The 14115-nt window shown below is 39.1% G+C and overlaps 1 protein-coding gene across 3 annotated transcripts in view; it reads right to left on the bottom strand.

Annotated features, from left to right (window-relative positions):
* Positions 1-1666: 1666 nt before the first annotated feature.
* Positions 1667-14115, bottom strand: part of fbxw11a (F-box and WD repeat domain containing 11a) — a 13154-nt gene continuing 705 nt past the window's right edge. The window contains exons 2-14 of one of the 3 annotated variants that reach the window (XM_067519385.1): positions 12337-12441; positions 10251-10319; positions 9355-9574; positions 9000-9186; positions 8655-8745; positions 8362-8499; positions 6776-6894; positions 4355-4604; positions 4095-4213; positions 3672-3782; positions 3510-3588; positions 3029-3193; positions 1667-2898 (exon numbers count right to left, since the gene is read on the bottom strand). In XM_067519385.1, coding sequence (XP_067375486.1) covers positions 3032-3193; positions 3510-3588; positions 3672-3782; positions 4095-4213; positions 4355-4604; positions 6776-6894; positions 8362-8499; positions 8655-8745; positions 9000-9186; positions 9355-9574; positions 10251-10319; positions 12337-12441 — 1650 coding nt within the window. In that variant the 3' untranslated portion in view covers positions 1667-2898; positions 3029-3031. Of the gene's footprint in view, positions 2899-3028; positions 3194-3509; positions 3589-3671; positions 3783-4094; positions 4214-4354; positions 4605-6775; positions 6895-8361; positions 8500-8654; positions 8746-8999; positions 9187-9354; positions 9575-10250; positions 10320-11017; positions 11042-12336; positions 12442-14115 lie in introns of those variants that run through there. The other 2 variants (XM_067519387.1, XM_067519386.1) reach the window with 2 other exon arrangements.

The raw sequence follows: 14115 nt of genomic DNA, 5'->3' as shown, positions 1-14115 counted from the left end.
ACATTATACTACACCAAACTAAACCCAGAAATGTAGAAAGCAACCACCTGAGAAGACCAACGCCCCTCCTTCTCCAGTAGAGAACACACACTTTACAATAACCAGATAACTCACCAAAACTTTGCTGCACCACTTTATGCATTTCAAACACACATTTATTTTTCCTGGTAGTGGAGAAGAGTAAGAATGTGCTCTTCTGTAACAGGTTCTTCACAAGGCAAACTTGGGAGTCAGAGCTCAAGTCCTATAAACAGCTTACACTGTACAGGATAGTTGAGTTTATACTGCCACCTGGTGGCCATCCTCTGACTGTTTCATCATACAACAGTTTATACAAGTCAAATTTGTAAAATATAAGGTGCATGAGATACAAACTACTGACAGGGAAGGTGCAACACAACATTTTTACAGATGAAAGTTGTCTAAGTGGGTGCAAATGGGCTTATAGTTAACTTCCCAATAGAATTAATTCTGCACACTATCAATCACTTGTAGACTTCATTTTATTATGATAATTTGCCCTGAAGAAAGTATTGGGATTGAAACACTGTTAATATCAGTACAAATGAACAAGTGTCTCTTTGGTTTTACAGTCATGGTAAAAAGTAAAATAACTCAAAGCCAACTCGAATCAACCAAGTCAGGTGTTAAAGCAAACACTGGTTCATTTTTGCTCACTCACATTTACCTTACATAAAGTTTACATTTTTGCAACAATGGTATGCATGCAGGCATCAAATCTTGAAAAACTTACTAAGATTACTACTTCTTAAAGAATGACCGAATAGCAAAATTATTTTTTAAAAAGTACCTACCTAAGCACTGCCATCCCTGTTGGTAGCTGGTTTTCAGATATTTTCATCCACTTGTCACCTACCAATCCCCTACAGCAGGTCTTTGCAATAAATATTAAATCCTGAAGCAGTGTTCTAACCCTTATGGCTTCACATTCCATTAGTTCTGAGGTGAGTTTGTTTACATGTGCACAAGAATGGTGGTTATTTTGGATTATGCTGGTTATGTCCCAGTTCTGAGAATGATCTCTTTAATACAGTAAATACAAACCATGATTCCTTTGCAGGTTAAGCCCTATGTTTATAAACAGTTTGTGTACAAGATCTGTAAGCTGTAACAGTGAGAAATTAACATGATCAAATCTATGCTATCAGTTATGTACATAAGGATGTAAATCACATTTATCATGGTCCATTGTATACATCTTATCCTGAACAAGATCAAACCAGAATACTTTCACACATGTAAATACACTCACTTTTAAGTGGACTGTAAATATTCTTCCTTGAGCTGGGAAACAGACAAGACAACTTTATCTGAGGTCTATGCTCCAGTGATTTTTAGCACCTTTAATCATGTCTTCCTTAGCGCATAGAATTTGTTTAGCTGAGTTGTTAAACAGAGGAAACACCACACAAATGGTAAGATCATAAAGATGTTATATCCAAAAAAGCTTTGAGTTGAATCAAAAATGATCAATTTAACCACAACTCTTTGATCTCTAGTGTTTTGTGAAATAGAAAATGAACTGGCTTTATGGGTCTTGTCTCTCACGTTAAATAGAGAAGCTGCAACACACAAATTCACCCACGCATACACACCGACATACAATTAGACACTCATTCATGTTACAGTTGGCTCAACATTCCACCACTGTCAAGTACTTTATTCACAATAAGGTCATTTTCTTCTTTAAAAAATCATTTTTAATATACAACACAATTTTGACAAGACAACTCCGTTTACAGCTAAGTTTGAGCTCTTGAGTTCCAGCTTCTCTCATAACCAAAGCAAGCACGTAGATGATGGGGAGAGAATGATGGAGCGAAAGGGACAGTTGAAAAAGGGTCAAAGTTAGAAGAAAGAATGAGGAAAAAAGACAGAGAGAGAGAAAAGGACTACACTTAGTATGATTTTTTTGTACTAAGAACCAAAATACTCAAATGAAATTAGAAAATAACAGTAATAAAAAAAAAAAAAAAAAAACAGTAAGAAAGTAAGAGTTAAAAAAAAAAAAAAGCTGAGGTGTAACAGGATGCTGTATCCAAGGCAACCTCACATGCATGTCTGTCTGACGCTTCTTCTCTGTTCTGCCATTTCACAAGTCCACGTACACAAACACACACTCCCACAAACTCGAGTGTGTGTGCCCCCATATTCCAAGCGAGTGTGCATCTCCAGGGGAGGGGGGTTGCAGGGGAGGGAGCGAAGGGGGTGTGGAGAGAGAGACAGGGAGGAGTAAGAGGGACTGAGAGGGAGCAGGGAAGTCAACCCTGACGCATTTCTCCCTCATTCACTCCCTCCAGCTCCCATTCTTCCCTCCTTTCCAAGAGCAGCGTAAAGAGTCTCTGTCTCCTACATTACAGCTCTGGTCATCCTCTGTCCAACTGTGCCACTGTGTGTATGTCTGTAATATATATAAATATTCATCTATAAGCAATTCCATATTTGTGGGCTTTGGCAGGGGCTGAAAACTGAGAAGCAGAAGCTGCTTTAAGTTTGAATCAAGGGGACAAAAGGGAGCTTGTGACTTATATAAGGACTAAGTTAATACTGTAATTAGTGTATTTTATGAAACATAAATTAGAAGCAGAAGGTGAACTTCTTGGAAGGGTTGCACTGGTTTTGTAGTAGGGTATTGTGATCAGTGTTGACCTATGTGTACGTGCATGTCTGTGTGTGCATGTCACGGTACTGTCAGGCAATGGGCACAAGCTTAAGAGTCTGTTAGAATGGGCAGGTAGGTGGTGGGGACAGGTTGGGAGGTGGACAGAGGGATGACAAGGAGAAAGGGGAAGAGATGGGCTCCTTTACTTGATGGACGCAACCATCAGCCAATCAGCCCTGGGCTCCTCCAAAGAAGGGTGTGTTGGATGGTGTCACCTGAGAAAAAGAAAAAAAAAGCCTCCAATCACACACAGGTCCTGATTATCTGTTCTGTGCACATGAAAAACCTCCTACGTATCACAGAGAAATGAATTCACAGGCAGATCTTGTTAGCTAAGCCTTGTACCTGCTATCTAGAAATATAAGTGTAGGTCCGGGAGGGAGACCGTCCCTCTGACTGGCCATTGGTTGAGACATTCAGGAAGTCCCAGATCAGAATTGTGTCATCGTGAGAACTGCTGATGATCTGAAACTCATCAAACTGGAGACGGAACACACGGCCAGAGTGCTCCTTAAAAAAAATAAAATAAATAAGTTTGTGAAACACTAGACCGCACTTATTTTAGTTTTACATAAAATTATTTAAGTATTTAATGGTGGACTTTTGTATTAAACAGTCAGTCACAGTTAGCTAGGTGAAAAAAAAAAAAAAATCAAACAGAGTAGGTTTAAAATCCTTGACTCGAGAAAAAAAAAAAAATAAATAAATAAATTCACCACAAACATTGGGTGGGATATAGTTAAAGTAAAAACAGCTTCACGAGTTTTCAAAATCTGATTTAGATTAGTTTTTATGAAACATCTAACACTAAATCTGTTGTACTCACTACTAGAGTGCGCAGACATAATGTGCTGGCTGGGGCTCGTGGGTCCAGGGCTGCCTGCAGGTCCCACACCTTGATCTTCCTGCAGAGAGAAAGACGAGATGACAGAATGCCATAACAATTCCAGTCACTGTCAACAAAGCTATGCGTGTTTACGATACTCACCCATCGTATGCACCACTGACAATCCTCTTGTTGTCAAAGCGAATGCAGCGCACCAGTTCCTCATGACCTTCCAGCACTCGCAAACAAGCCCCACACTCTATGTCCCATAACCTGCAGAAAGAAACTCTGTAGTAAACAAAGGCAGCAATAAACAGGCACTACAATATTTACATAATCAGGTATTATCCAGCAAGCACACTCTAAAACAAAATTATTTTTGCCAATTTAGTTTTTATGACAGGATCTGTTTTCAGCCGATTAGATCCCTTTCGATGTTGATTTGGTAAATAAAGTAAACAATCACAGCACAAAGTGATGTACACTTTAAAATAATTATTAATATCAACAACTTCATTTTGAAATATAGTTTATTCGTGGTTAAAAAATGGTGTATTCTTGTTCCTTGTTCCTACTTCCACTTACCGGATTGTGTTGTCAGATGACCCACTGACCACCAAGCGATCTCTATACTGTAGACAGGCAATACCCCGCTTATGACCATTTAGAGTTCGCACAAACTCACAGGTGCTGGTGCTCCATACCTGCACAAGACCAACAGAGAAAGTGTGGTAATACAATGGTTCGTATTAATTCAGATGTATTTTGCCCACCAAAAACAATTAAAACAACAAAACAAGTTTGACAAGTATCTTCAGAAGTTAAAAAACGTCAACTCTTCTTACTTTAATGGTGCGGTCCCCTGAGGCGGACACAATGTATTTGTCGTCAAAGTCAACCACGTTAACAGCTGCCCGGTGTCCCACCAGCACGCGGCGTAGGCTGATGTCAGTAGGTGAGGCCATGTCCCAGACTGCAATCGAACGGTCCTTTGAGCAAGTGACCATTAGGCCATTGGCAAAGCGCAGGTGAAGAACTGCCTCGTTGTGGTGGATCAGCGTATTTAGTACCTCGCCCGTCGTTACCTCCCAAACTCTGCAAGGGAAGAGTTACAGAGGTAATGGAGGGAAATGGGGGAAAAGATAACAGTAGGAGGAAATGACAAGATTAGTGATTGATGAGGGCAAATGTGACAGAAGAAGGAAAACAAAAAGGTGAAATATGACAGAAAGAGAAATGTGGATACAGAATAAGTGGACAGAGGTATATGGCAAAGGAGGAAGAAATGGTAAAGGGGTGAGAAGTAGGAAGAAGGGGTGAGTAGGAAAGAAAAACAAATGGGGCAGATGAAGAGATGTGAAAATGAAAGACAAGAAGGTTGAAGATCAAGAATGGAAAGAATATGTAATGGGAGCAAAGAGAAGGTAAAGCAATTAAGACATGAGAGAATTATGTTTATTAGTTTTACAATGAGAGTAACTCAGAGTTCACATGTGTGCTCACAGGCAGCAGCAGCTGTGAAGAACATGTTACTCAACAGCAACTTTGGCCATCGAGAGTCAAATGGAAGAACACACTGGAAAAGCTGACAACCAAATTTACAAACGCAGTGCCTGTCAAGCTGTTGCTTAGGAAGTGAAGTCACAATTTCCTTGGAAAATACCCAGTGAGTACAGCTAAAGTGTGAAGTAATAAGAGAATTAATGTTGAACTTCTGTGTGCAGTAGCCAAGCAAGTGTCAACATACACAAACAAGCCAGTTAAATATCTGCTAGAAAATATCTTTGGGAAAGACCGTAAATCTCACTCATTCTGAAATAATACACTTTTGTATTTTATGTTCCATCAGATATATACTGTGTATTTAGTAGCTTTATTGCCAAACTTTGAGGAGCAGCGTCAGGCTGGGTGGGAACTAATTGTGAACTACTCAGTCAGTACAGCAACTTTAGAATTTGGGGGGGTGGGGAAACTGGACTAAAAAAAAAAAAAAAGAAAACATGAGCATTGAAAAGTGTCCTGAAAAAGAAATTGTACTGAACAAGTATTTGGAGAAAAAGATAGCTGTATGTAACTACTAATTTTAACAAACTTTGCTTTAAGAGCCACAGGTAAACTTGAGGTGGAGGCCCAGTGAATGGTTTAGAAATCAGAATTCTCAATTTTCTCTCTTATCCTCTCTTTTTATTTATTTATTAATAAAAGCATCTGCTTTTTAAATTATCTGCTAATTATTATTAAATTTTAAATTATTAAATGTAACAAGCTTGTTGTAATATGATGTGATGGGTGCACTGAACATGATTGTTTAACGGATATAAAAAAATTCCTTTTCTTTGTTATTTTTCATAATGATTAAAAAAAAAAAATGCAACGGCACTTTACTTGTTTGATAGTAGATATGTACTTTATATTAATGTATTTGAACAGGCAGGATTGCACCCCAGCTGGCCCTGGCCTTTCTGTGTGGAGTTTGCATGTTCTCCATATGCTTGCGTGGGTTTCCTCCGGGTGTGAATACTTGTCTGTGTATGTCCCTCTGTGTTGGGCCTGAGATAAACTGGCAACCTGTCCAGGGTGTACCCCACCTCTTGCCCTATGACAGATGGGATAGACTTCTGTCCCCCCCTGTGATCCAAATGGGATAAGCAGTTACAGAAGTTGGATGGATGAATGTATTTGTACAGTCAATTGCACAAGTTAGTTCCGCCTGTTTTAATTCTTTTTTTTGTGTGTGTGTGTGTACATGATCTGATCGTAGATCATGTACACACACACACACACACACACGACAAGAATCTTCTACAAATGAGTACATGATTTTGTGTTTACGCATATTTACATGCCAACAGTTTATAAAAATTGCTTATAAAGAAAGTCTAATATGTAATAGCAGTGACTGTAGCTCTGTTGGTAAGGCAGTGTTCCACGGACCATAGGGCCAGTGGTCCGATCCCCAGTCCTGGCTATGTGTCAGGTGGGTCAGGTGAGCACCTTGCATGGCCACCATGTGCGTGTGTGTAAATGGGTGAATGAGATTGTAAAGTGCTTTATATAAAAGCTACATAAACGGCCATTTACCATTTAATATGTCACTCTATGTATAATTCTCAGAGATACTTTCTATTTAAAACTACAATAAAATCTGCAGTAAAGACATCAAAACACACACTAAATAACAATGAGTAACACTTTAACTGCTTACACAGCTTTGAGCCTACTTCAAATTACAGCATGGTCAAATTGTAACAGAAACTGTGTCATACCTGACAGTTGAGTCAGAAGACCCGGTGACAATGACCCTCTCATCATACTGCAGACACAACACTGAGCCTGTGTGACCGGTCAGTATTTTCAGACACTCCAGTGACTGTTTATCCCAGATCTATAGAGAAAAGACGGTAACAGGAGTAAAAAAGGAGGAACATTAGTGAGGCGGAGATATAAGGAAATATTGACAGGGAAGGACACAATTTAAAAAAAAAAAAAAAAAAAAAAAAAAAAAAAAAAGTGGGAAAAAAGTGAATAATTAGGTCATGCCAAGAATGGCCCATTCTCAAGCAGCGTTCATGCCCCATTTCCTAACTGCTGTTCTAAGCTCCGTGTTTATGTGTGCACGACCCATTCAGCTCTTTCCTGGGTGTGCTGCAGCCTATTTTACAATAATGAGTGGACAGATGTGCTCTTCTACCCCCAATACCCCTCTTTTTCATCATCATCTCTCTCTTTTTTCATAGGCAAGACTTTAGAACCACCGTATGGAAAACACATGGGGTCTTGAGCTGAGCCCTTTTATCCTATAATTCACTTGTATTTGGTCTCAGTGTCTGATGGTTTAGCTCAGTGCCATGTGCAACAAGATAATCCATAAGGTTCCAGAAGAAAAGATTCAAAACACTACACAGGTTTGAAAAAAAATACCCCCGCAGATATAAAACACAGCATATGTGTTTCTCACAGCCGACTTTTCACCTCCTCCATTGCTGGTGCTTAAACACACAAATGGGATCTGTGTTAATTACTTCTACGTGTCAGTTTGGGCCAACAGTGCGGACTAATCCAGCATGTTTTCACAGCTTCATTAGTAGGAAACAACAAACTGTAAAAGGTGTTATTACACTGAAAGTTAAACATATATACTGACTTTACATGTACTGTCAGTAGGAGTGTGGTGATATACACCAAAAGACATAACATTATGACCACCTGTGCAATTTAATGCAATCCAATATGGTGGCTCTGCCATGAATTCAACTTTTACAAGGTTACAATTTCTTATTTTTAAGCTTAAAACTGTGAGAAAAGATGATAATTCCACTATGTGTTTACTATTGAGGTTAAAGTGGGTAGTGGAGTCATACTGGATTGCATAATAAGAAGCGGTGGTTCTAAAGTTTTGGCCACAACATTCTTTTTAAATTTATTTTAAATAGTGTGGCAGGAAAATGTTATCAAAATATGTAAAATCTTAAAAGTTTTAGGAACCAGTAATCCCATGAAAATAAAGAACAAGGAAGTCAAAATTCAAGTAAATATATTTTTTTTACTAAAAATCAACTGCTGCTGATGAATTTCACTCCCTGCAGTGTCACTGTCGTACAAAACAGGTGCTCTCAGCTGTAATTTTGGGCAATGAGTTTTTGCTTGCAGATGCTGTCAATGCACTGCTCCCTCAAACACCCATGATCTGGATGATAATGAAAGAAGTGGCTTGATATTAGAACATAAGGAAATTAAACCTGATTACCGCTTGAATGTACCGATCTCTGAGAAAGCTCTGAAAGAAGCAAAAATGGGCTAGATCTTAATGTTACCGACCTCAAGCAGCCCTTGAGGTTTAAACGTTCTTTACCTTGATGGAATTGTCCCTAAGGCCACTGATGATCTTGTCATCGTCGTACTGCAGACAATAAACCCCTTTACTATTTTCTGAGCGACACTGAATCCTCTGCAAGTTGTGTCTACCACATCGCCAGTTTGCCTCAATAGTCTAGAGGAAAGAGGAAGAAACGGCAAAGTCCAGATAAGTCACTTTATTTTTTTCTATAAAATCTTTAACATGTAAGAAAAATAATGTAAAAAGTATGTACTAGTGTAATACCAAAAGTTATTAAGAATCTACCAAAGTGTTCATAAGTTACATACCTCTATGTCTTGGATGATCTTGGGATAAAGGGAGTGATAGTACGAATTGGGTGGGACTTCTGACGTGCGGTTCTTGAACAAATATTTCTCCCTGGAGGAAAAAAAGGACAAGTGACACCTGCTTTGTGTTCACTGGTATTTTACCCCCACCAACAACAGACACTCTAGACCAACCAAGTATAATCTTACTTTCTTCTCTTACTTTACTTCCTTTATCCTTTCACATACTCCTAAAACAAATAATTCCCTTATATCTTCTAAAACATTGGCCTAATTTTTTCCAGAGTACCTGCCATGTTTATTTACAACAGTAGACTAACCACTATTGTGTGTGTTATGTCTCACCACTGGTGTCTCTCAGACAGGCCTTTCCAGAGTGGGTCAGTGCGGACCATACGTTCAATGAGCTTCTTCCATAGCATACCCTCAGAGATGACCCTCTGCCACTCCTTGCACACCAGCTCTGCTGCACACAGTGAGCGTGCATCCAGGAAAGACAGGATGTTCTCTGCTATGTGATCTAAGCCTTGGGCTACAGAGGGAAAGAAAGGGCTGAGTGCAGGTTTGCTCCAAATTAATACAATTTCATCTTTCTCTGTGCCTGGGGCTCATTATTTTCATTTCTATTTTTCTCTTGTAGATGGAGCACATACTTGGAATTGTTGCTACTAAATGTTGTGATCATGTCTTTTTATTGTACCTGGCAGTGCAGTGATGAAGTCCCTCTGCAGCATGGGTTTGAGGTAGGAATTGATGTGGCCGTGCTGGTAGTGGCACATACGGGAGATCAGACGCTCGACAAACTCCACCTGGTCTGCCTCAGACCACTGGTCAAACAGAGCGATGCAGTGTTCCTTCTCTTTTTCATAGTTTCCCTCTGATGGACGCTTACGTGAGCCCACAACAGGACCATTACTAACCTGTAAAGATTACAGGCAAATGTAGATGTACTGAAAGTTTTAAAAGTGATTTTTGTTAGACTAAAGAGATTTTCAGATGTTCATTTAAAGAAAATTAGGCCAGCAGGGGCACTCTACATACAGTTATTTATATGAGAAAAAAAAATTTGAATGTCGCACAAAAAGGTACATGTTAGGCAAATACAACTGGTTTGAATTTGGGTCATTGTATAGTTACAGTTGCAGCAAGTTATAAAGAAAATATTAAAATAGCATAAAATCTTGAAAAGCACAATAGATTTACCACAGGGGCATTAGCACAATTATCACCTGAAATTATTTTAATTAGTTTTTCCATAAGTGAGGTGCCATGTTAAAAATTAATTTCCATTGCTAAGGGTTAAAGCTCATTAAACTATTAGAATCCCATAATACTCTGTCAGAATAGAAACAAGGTTTCAAAAATATTCAACTTAATTTGTCAAATTCAGTGTGAGGTTTTCACTTAAAAGGAAGCATGGAGAAAACAAGAATACAAGTTTAAAAAAAATCTTATGTCACAGTACTTTGTGAATCTAAAAAGGCTGTGCATTATTTTATTTTTTATTTTTTTAAGGCTGTAGTCATTGATATCACAAGCAATTAAGCCCACACAAAACAAACAAACAAAAAAATGCAGGTGTAGACATACACACACCTTGAGAACTGTGTTCTTCTTTGATGACAGATCGTCCACAAGGTTCTGTGACTCCATCCCTGATGTGTTCTGTTGGAAAAACAAAAAAACACAAATAGAAGGTGTGGGTTATTGTTTTATTCTCGTCGAGTCGCTATTAAAGGCACTGTGAGAGCTACAGCAGCAGTGTGGATAGCGCTGGACACAGTACTGCCACAAACAGCCAAGGAAGGGTAACCATAACTTATGACTTCTGAGGCGTGCACGCACAAACATCCGTGCATACACACACACATATGGAGTGGAGAGAAGAAGAAAAAAAAAAACGGGCACTGCAACAAAAACAATCTATCTGCTTTCTTGTCTGTGATGTGAGCTAAATAGTCTGGACAGGAAATTAAACTGAAGCATCTTGGATATGTCTCTGGCAGAAGCTCAGCCATGACTATAATGAAACTAAAGTCACATAATAGCCTTACAGCATATACAGGACAGAAAAACTCAGAGGTACATGTATCCCAACCATTTCTAGCATGAGTGAAGAAATTATTTAACCCACTTACTTGACTCAATTTAAGTATTTAAAACAGTGTTACGGTCCAAATCACATTTTGACAGTGACAGAGTGGGCAGCCAGGGATTTCTCCAATTCTTAATAGTTTGTATTATCATCATCATCATCATCATCAAGTCAATTTTATGTGTATCACTTGGTAAAAAGCATGACTATTACAGTATGTATACTAACTGAGTCATATACATTGAAGCAGAAATATACAACTATTCACCTCTTCAGACATCCAACACAGAGCTATAGACCTGCTGTCCTCTTAAGATACTTCCCACTACTACTGGTTTCAGTTGTCAATGGGAATGTGCACAACTGTTGATGTTAGGGCGTCTTCATGTTTTAATACTGTAAAATTAAAATTTTCATCATGCCAACATAGCTCTTAGCGGTGACTGTTTAAAGCATAACGTTCAGTGCTTAATTGCAGAGCAGAACAACCATGTGAGATTATAACTATGTTGATAACTAAAATGTAACATCAGTAATACCTACTCTGTGATTTGTCCCCAACCTTATTCGGGGAAATGGGACACATGGGCCTTTACCTGTAAGAGGGTCAATGTTTCTGCATTTCTGTATGTGATGATTTGGCCAAGGTCGCAGTCATTGAAGATGGCTACTCAGACTGGAAAAACTGAAGTAAACTCTATATATTGGAAAAGCCCAGATGTTATTAGTGTTTCTCCACAGGCCCCAGAGTGTCAACAATGAGGCCATCATTAAATCAGAGTTACTAAATTATCAGATTATTTAAAACTAAGATCCCCTCAAGTTTGAAGGAAAGAATATAACTTTTTCTAGGATTTCCTGATTACAGTTATGCCTTTAACTGTTAGCGGTGGCCTGATAAACTATTTAAATAAAGAAACAAAAGGTTAAGTACCAAGACGAAGCAGACAGGACAAGAAGCCTGAACGGGCTCACTGGTGTTGATGATCATGCAGAGGAAAAGTAAAGGGTAAAAAAATAAATAACAGACAGACCAGGTTTAGCCAGGCAGGCAAGCAAGCATCTAGCCTCTCAGAGCTTGAAGAAAGACCCCCCACCTCGGCCCTCACACCTCCAGGTAGAAGGGCAAAAAAACGTTACTCCTCAATGCATGGTTATTCTCTAGTATGCCTTGCATCCTTCCTCCAATCAAAGCAAAGACCGTCTACAATTAACAATTCTCTAGTTTTCATTATGAGACACAATTAATGTGTTATATTTAAAGCAGTTTGGGGCACAATTTGGATGCAAGAACTGGGATTTTACAAAGAAGTCAGTTATGGTTGGTAAAGTTGAAAATCTGTTTTAAGCAGGAAGAATCTGAGGACACACAAGAGAAGAACCTGAGAGTAGTGTGCTTCCAACAGGGCGTAAAGGACAACGGAAGGTGAGAAGGTAGGAGGGTGAGGGGGTGAGAGGTTGTTTTCTGCACCGAGGTGGTATGAGGAATTGTGTGGAGTGAAGAAAAGTGAAGGGTGAGGAAATGGCGAGGGAGGAAGGTAAGGGAGAGGAGGAGGAGCAGCAGAATTAAGAGGAGAGAGGCAGAACCTGGTTGTGAGCCCGGGTGGAGGGGATGCTCTGCAGGCACCTGAGTGCACACAAACTCTCAGCCACCGAGGAGCAGCCCAGCCAGAGAGAGCGAGGCACAGAGCACTGTGTGAAAGAGAGAGAGGAAGGGAGGAAGGGAGGAGGAGAACGAAGTGGACAGGGTGAGGGAGGAAGAGAAAGGGAAGAGCGAGAGACCATAGATGGAAGTAAAGGAAAAGAGGAGGGGGATTGATGAAGGAAGGTTGGAGGAGGAAACCAAAGAAGAGTGAATGGATGGATCAATGAATGGACAAATGGATGGAAGAGGAGAGGAGTCGTTGAGGAACAGGACAAGTGGAGTGTGGAGAAGTGTAAGAAAACAAAATAATGCATAAATAAACAAGATTTGATTTAAATTGAGAGTGTGTAATTATCAAAAAGTGAGGGAAGAAGAAAAGGGGAGGAGGTCGGGGATAGTGAGGGGAAAAACCAGTATTAGAGCTAAACATACATTGGCACAGTGAGCAACACACACTCTTTTCCACAGAAGATACACACTGATAAACATACACACAGAAGCATCATTAGACATGAAGTGGGTGGGGATAGGTAGAGGAGAGGGAGGGGCAATTGGATTAATTGTCAATTTTTGTCACTTTTATTCGGACAGAATACCCCACCCACTGTTCTGCCATCCCCACTCCCATGAGTGGTTAGTGAATAACACTGGGACGAAAAAATAAAAATAAAACACACACAGACACAACCAGACAAAATTCAAATTTCTATAAACTGTTCTCAGTCCCTAAAGTGTATAATATTAGCTTAGAGTTAATGCGTGTGACCATTCTTTAGTTCAAGGAAAAACAGGGGTGTAGAATTGGTCATATTCTATTTATACTATCAAGTAAATGGCTAAAAAAAAAAAAAAAACTTTTCTGAACATTGATTTCTTATTATGTGCTGTGTAAGTAATTTCTACAATCTGTTTTCAGTGTTTAGCTATGTAAGTTAAGACTTTACACTCTTCTTTTGCTTAATTATTCAGTGTTAGGTTATGAATTCTTCATACCTTAGTAGCTAAACTCTACCGAGAGTTATCTACTGGCTGTCTCCATTCGTATTTTTTCGTAAAGTTAGTTATTCACGGTCTATTAACATCTTTTAGATCTTGAATAAAGGCACCAACTACTCACAAAGGCACATGTATCCACAGGACGAGTCTGGTCCGTTTTATTTCCTTACGGGCTAAAATATTACAATTTTTGCATGTTTTGCTATTCTTAAACTATATGAAAATACAGTTGAACTGTGTTTATGGGACACTTCAAACATGAATAGTCATACCTTCAAAGGAGTAACTCTATCGACGTGTTAATAAATTGACAAAATACATTTGTGCCTTATTTACGCATATTCTACAATAACTTTGACCCCTGTAACGTTAGTGTTAGCTTTTACTGAGCTAATGATAGCCTAGCTGGCTAGCCTACAAAGATAGTTAACATTTCACAAGAAACATGTGTAACTTGTGTAGCAGATCTGACAGTCTGTAGCGTAATTTGTTGTTATAATGATAGTTCCCCTTTTTTCAGTTCCAAAAGGTCGACTGTCGCCCCGATATATTTTCTGTTTTGGCTGTAAGGTATACCTCAAACTCTTAGCAGGCTAACTATAAGCTAATTGCTACCTCCCTAATCATGGTAAAGCTAACTTACGTGAATGAAAAGCAACACACTTCCTTCTACGCACTTTAAAAATATAAACAGACTAACCGTACATTGTTGAGATTACATCTTT

This window comes from Channa argus, chromosome 10 (genome assembly GCF_033026475.1).
Source record: "Channa argus isolate prfri chromosome 10, Channa argus male v1.0, whole genome shotgun sequence".
Classification (NCBI taxonomy): domain Eukaryota; kingdom Metazoa; phylum Chordata; class Actinopteri; order Anabantiformes; family Channidae; genus Channa; species Channa argus.
This window is presented reverse-complemented; position numbering and strand designations above follow the sequence as displayed.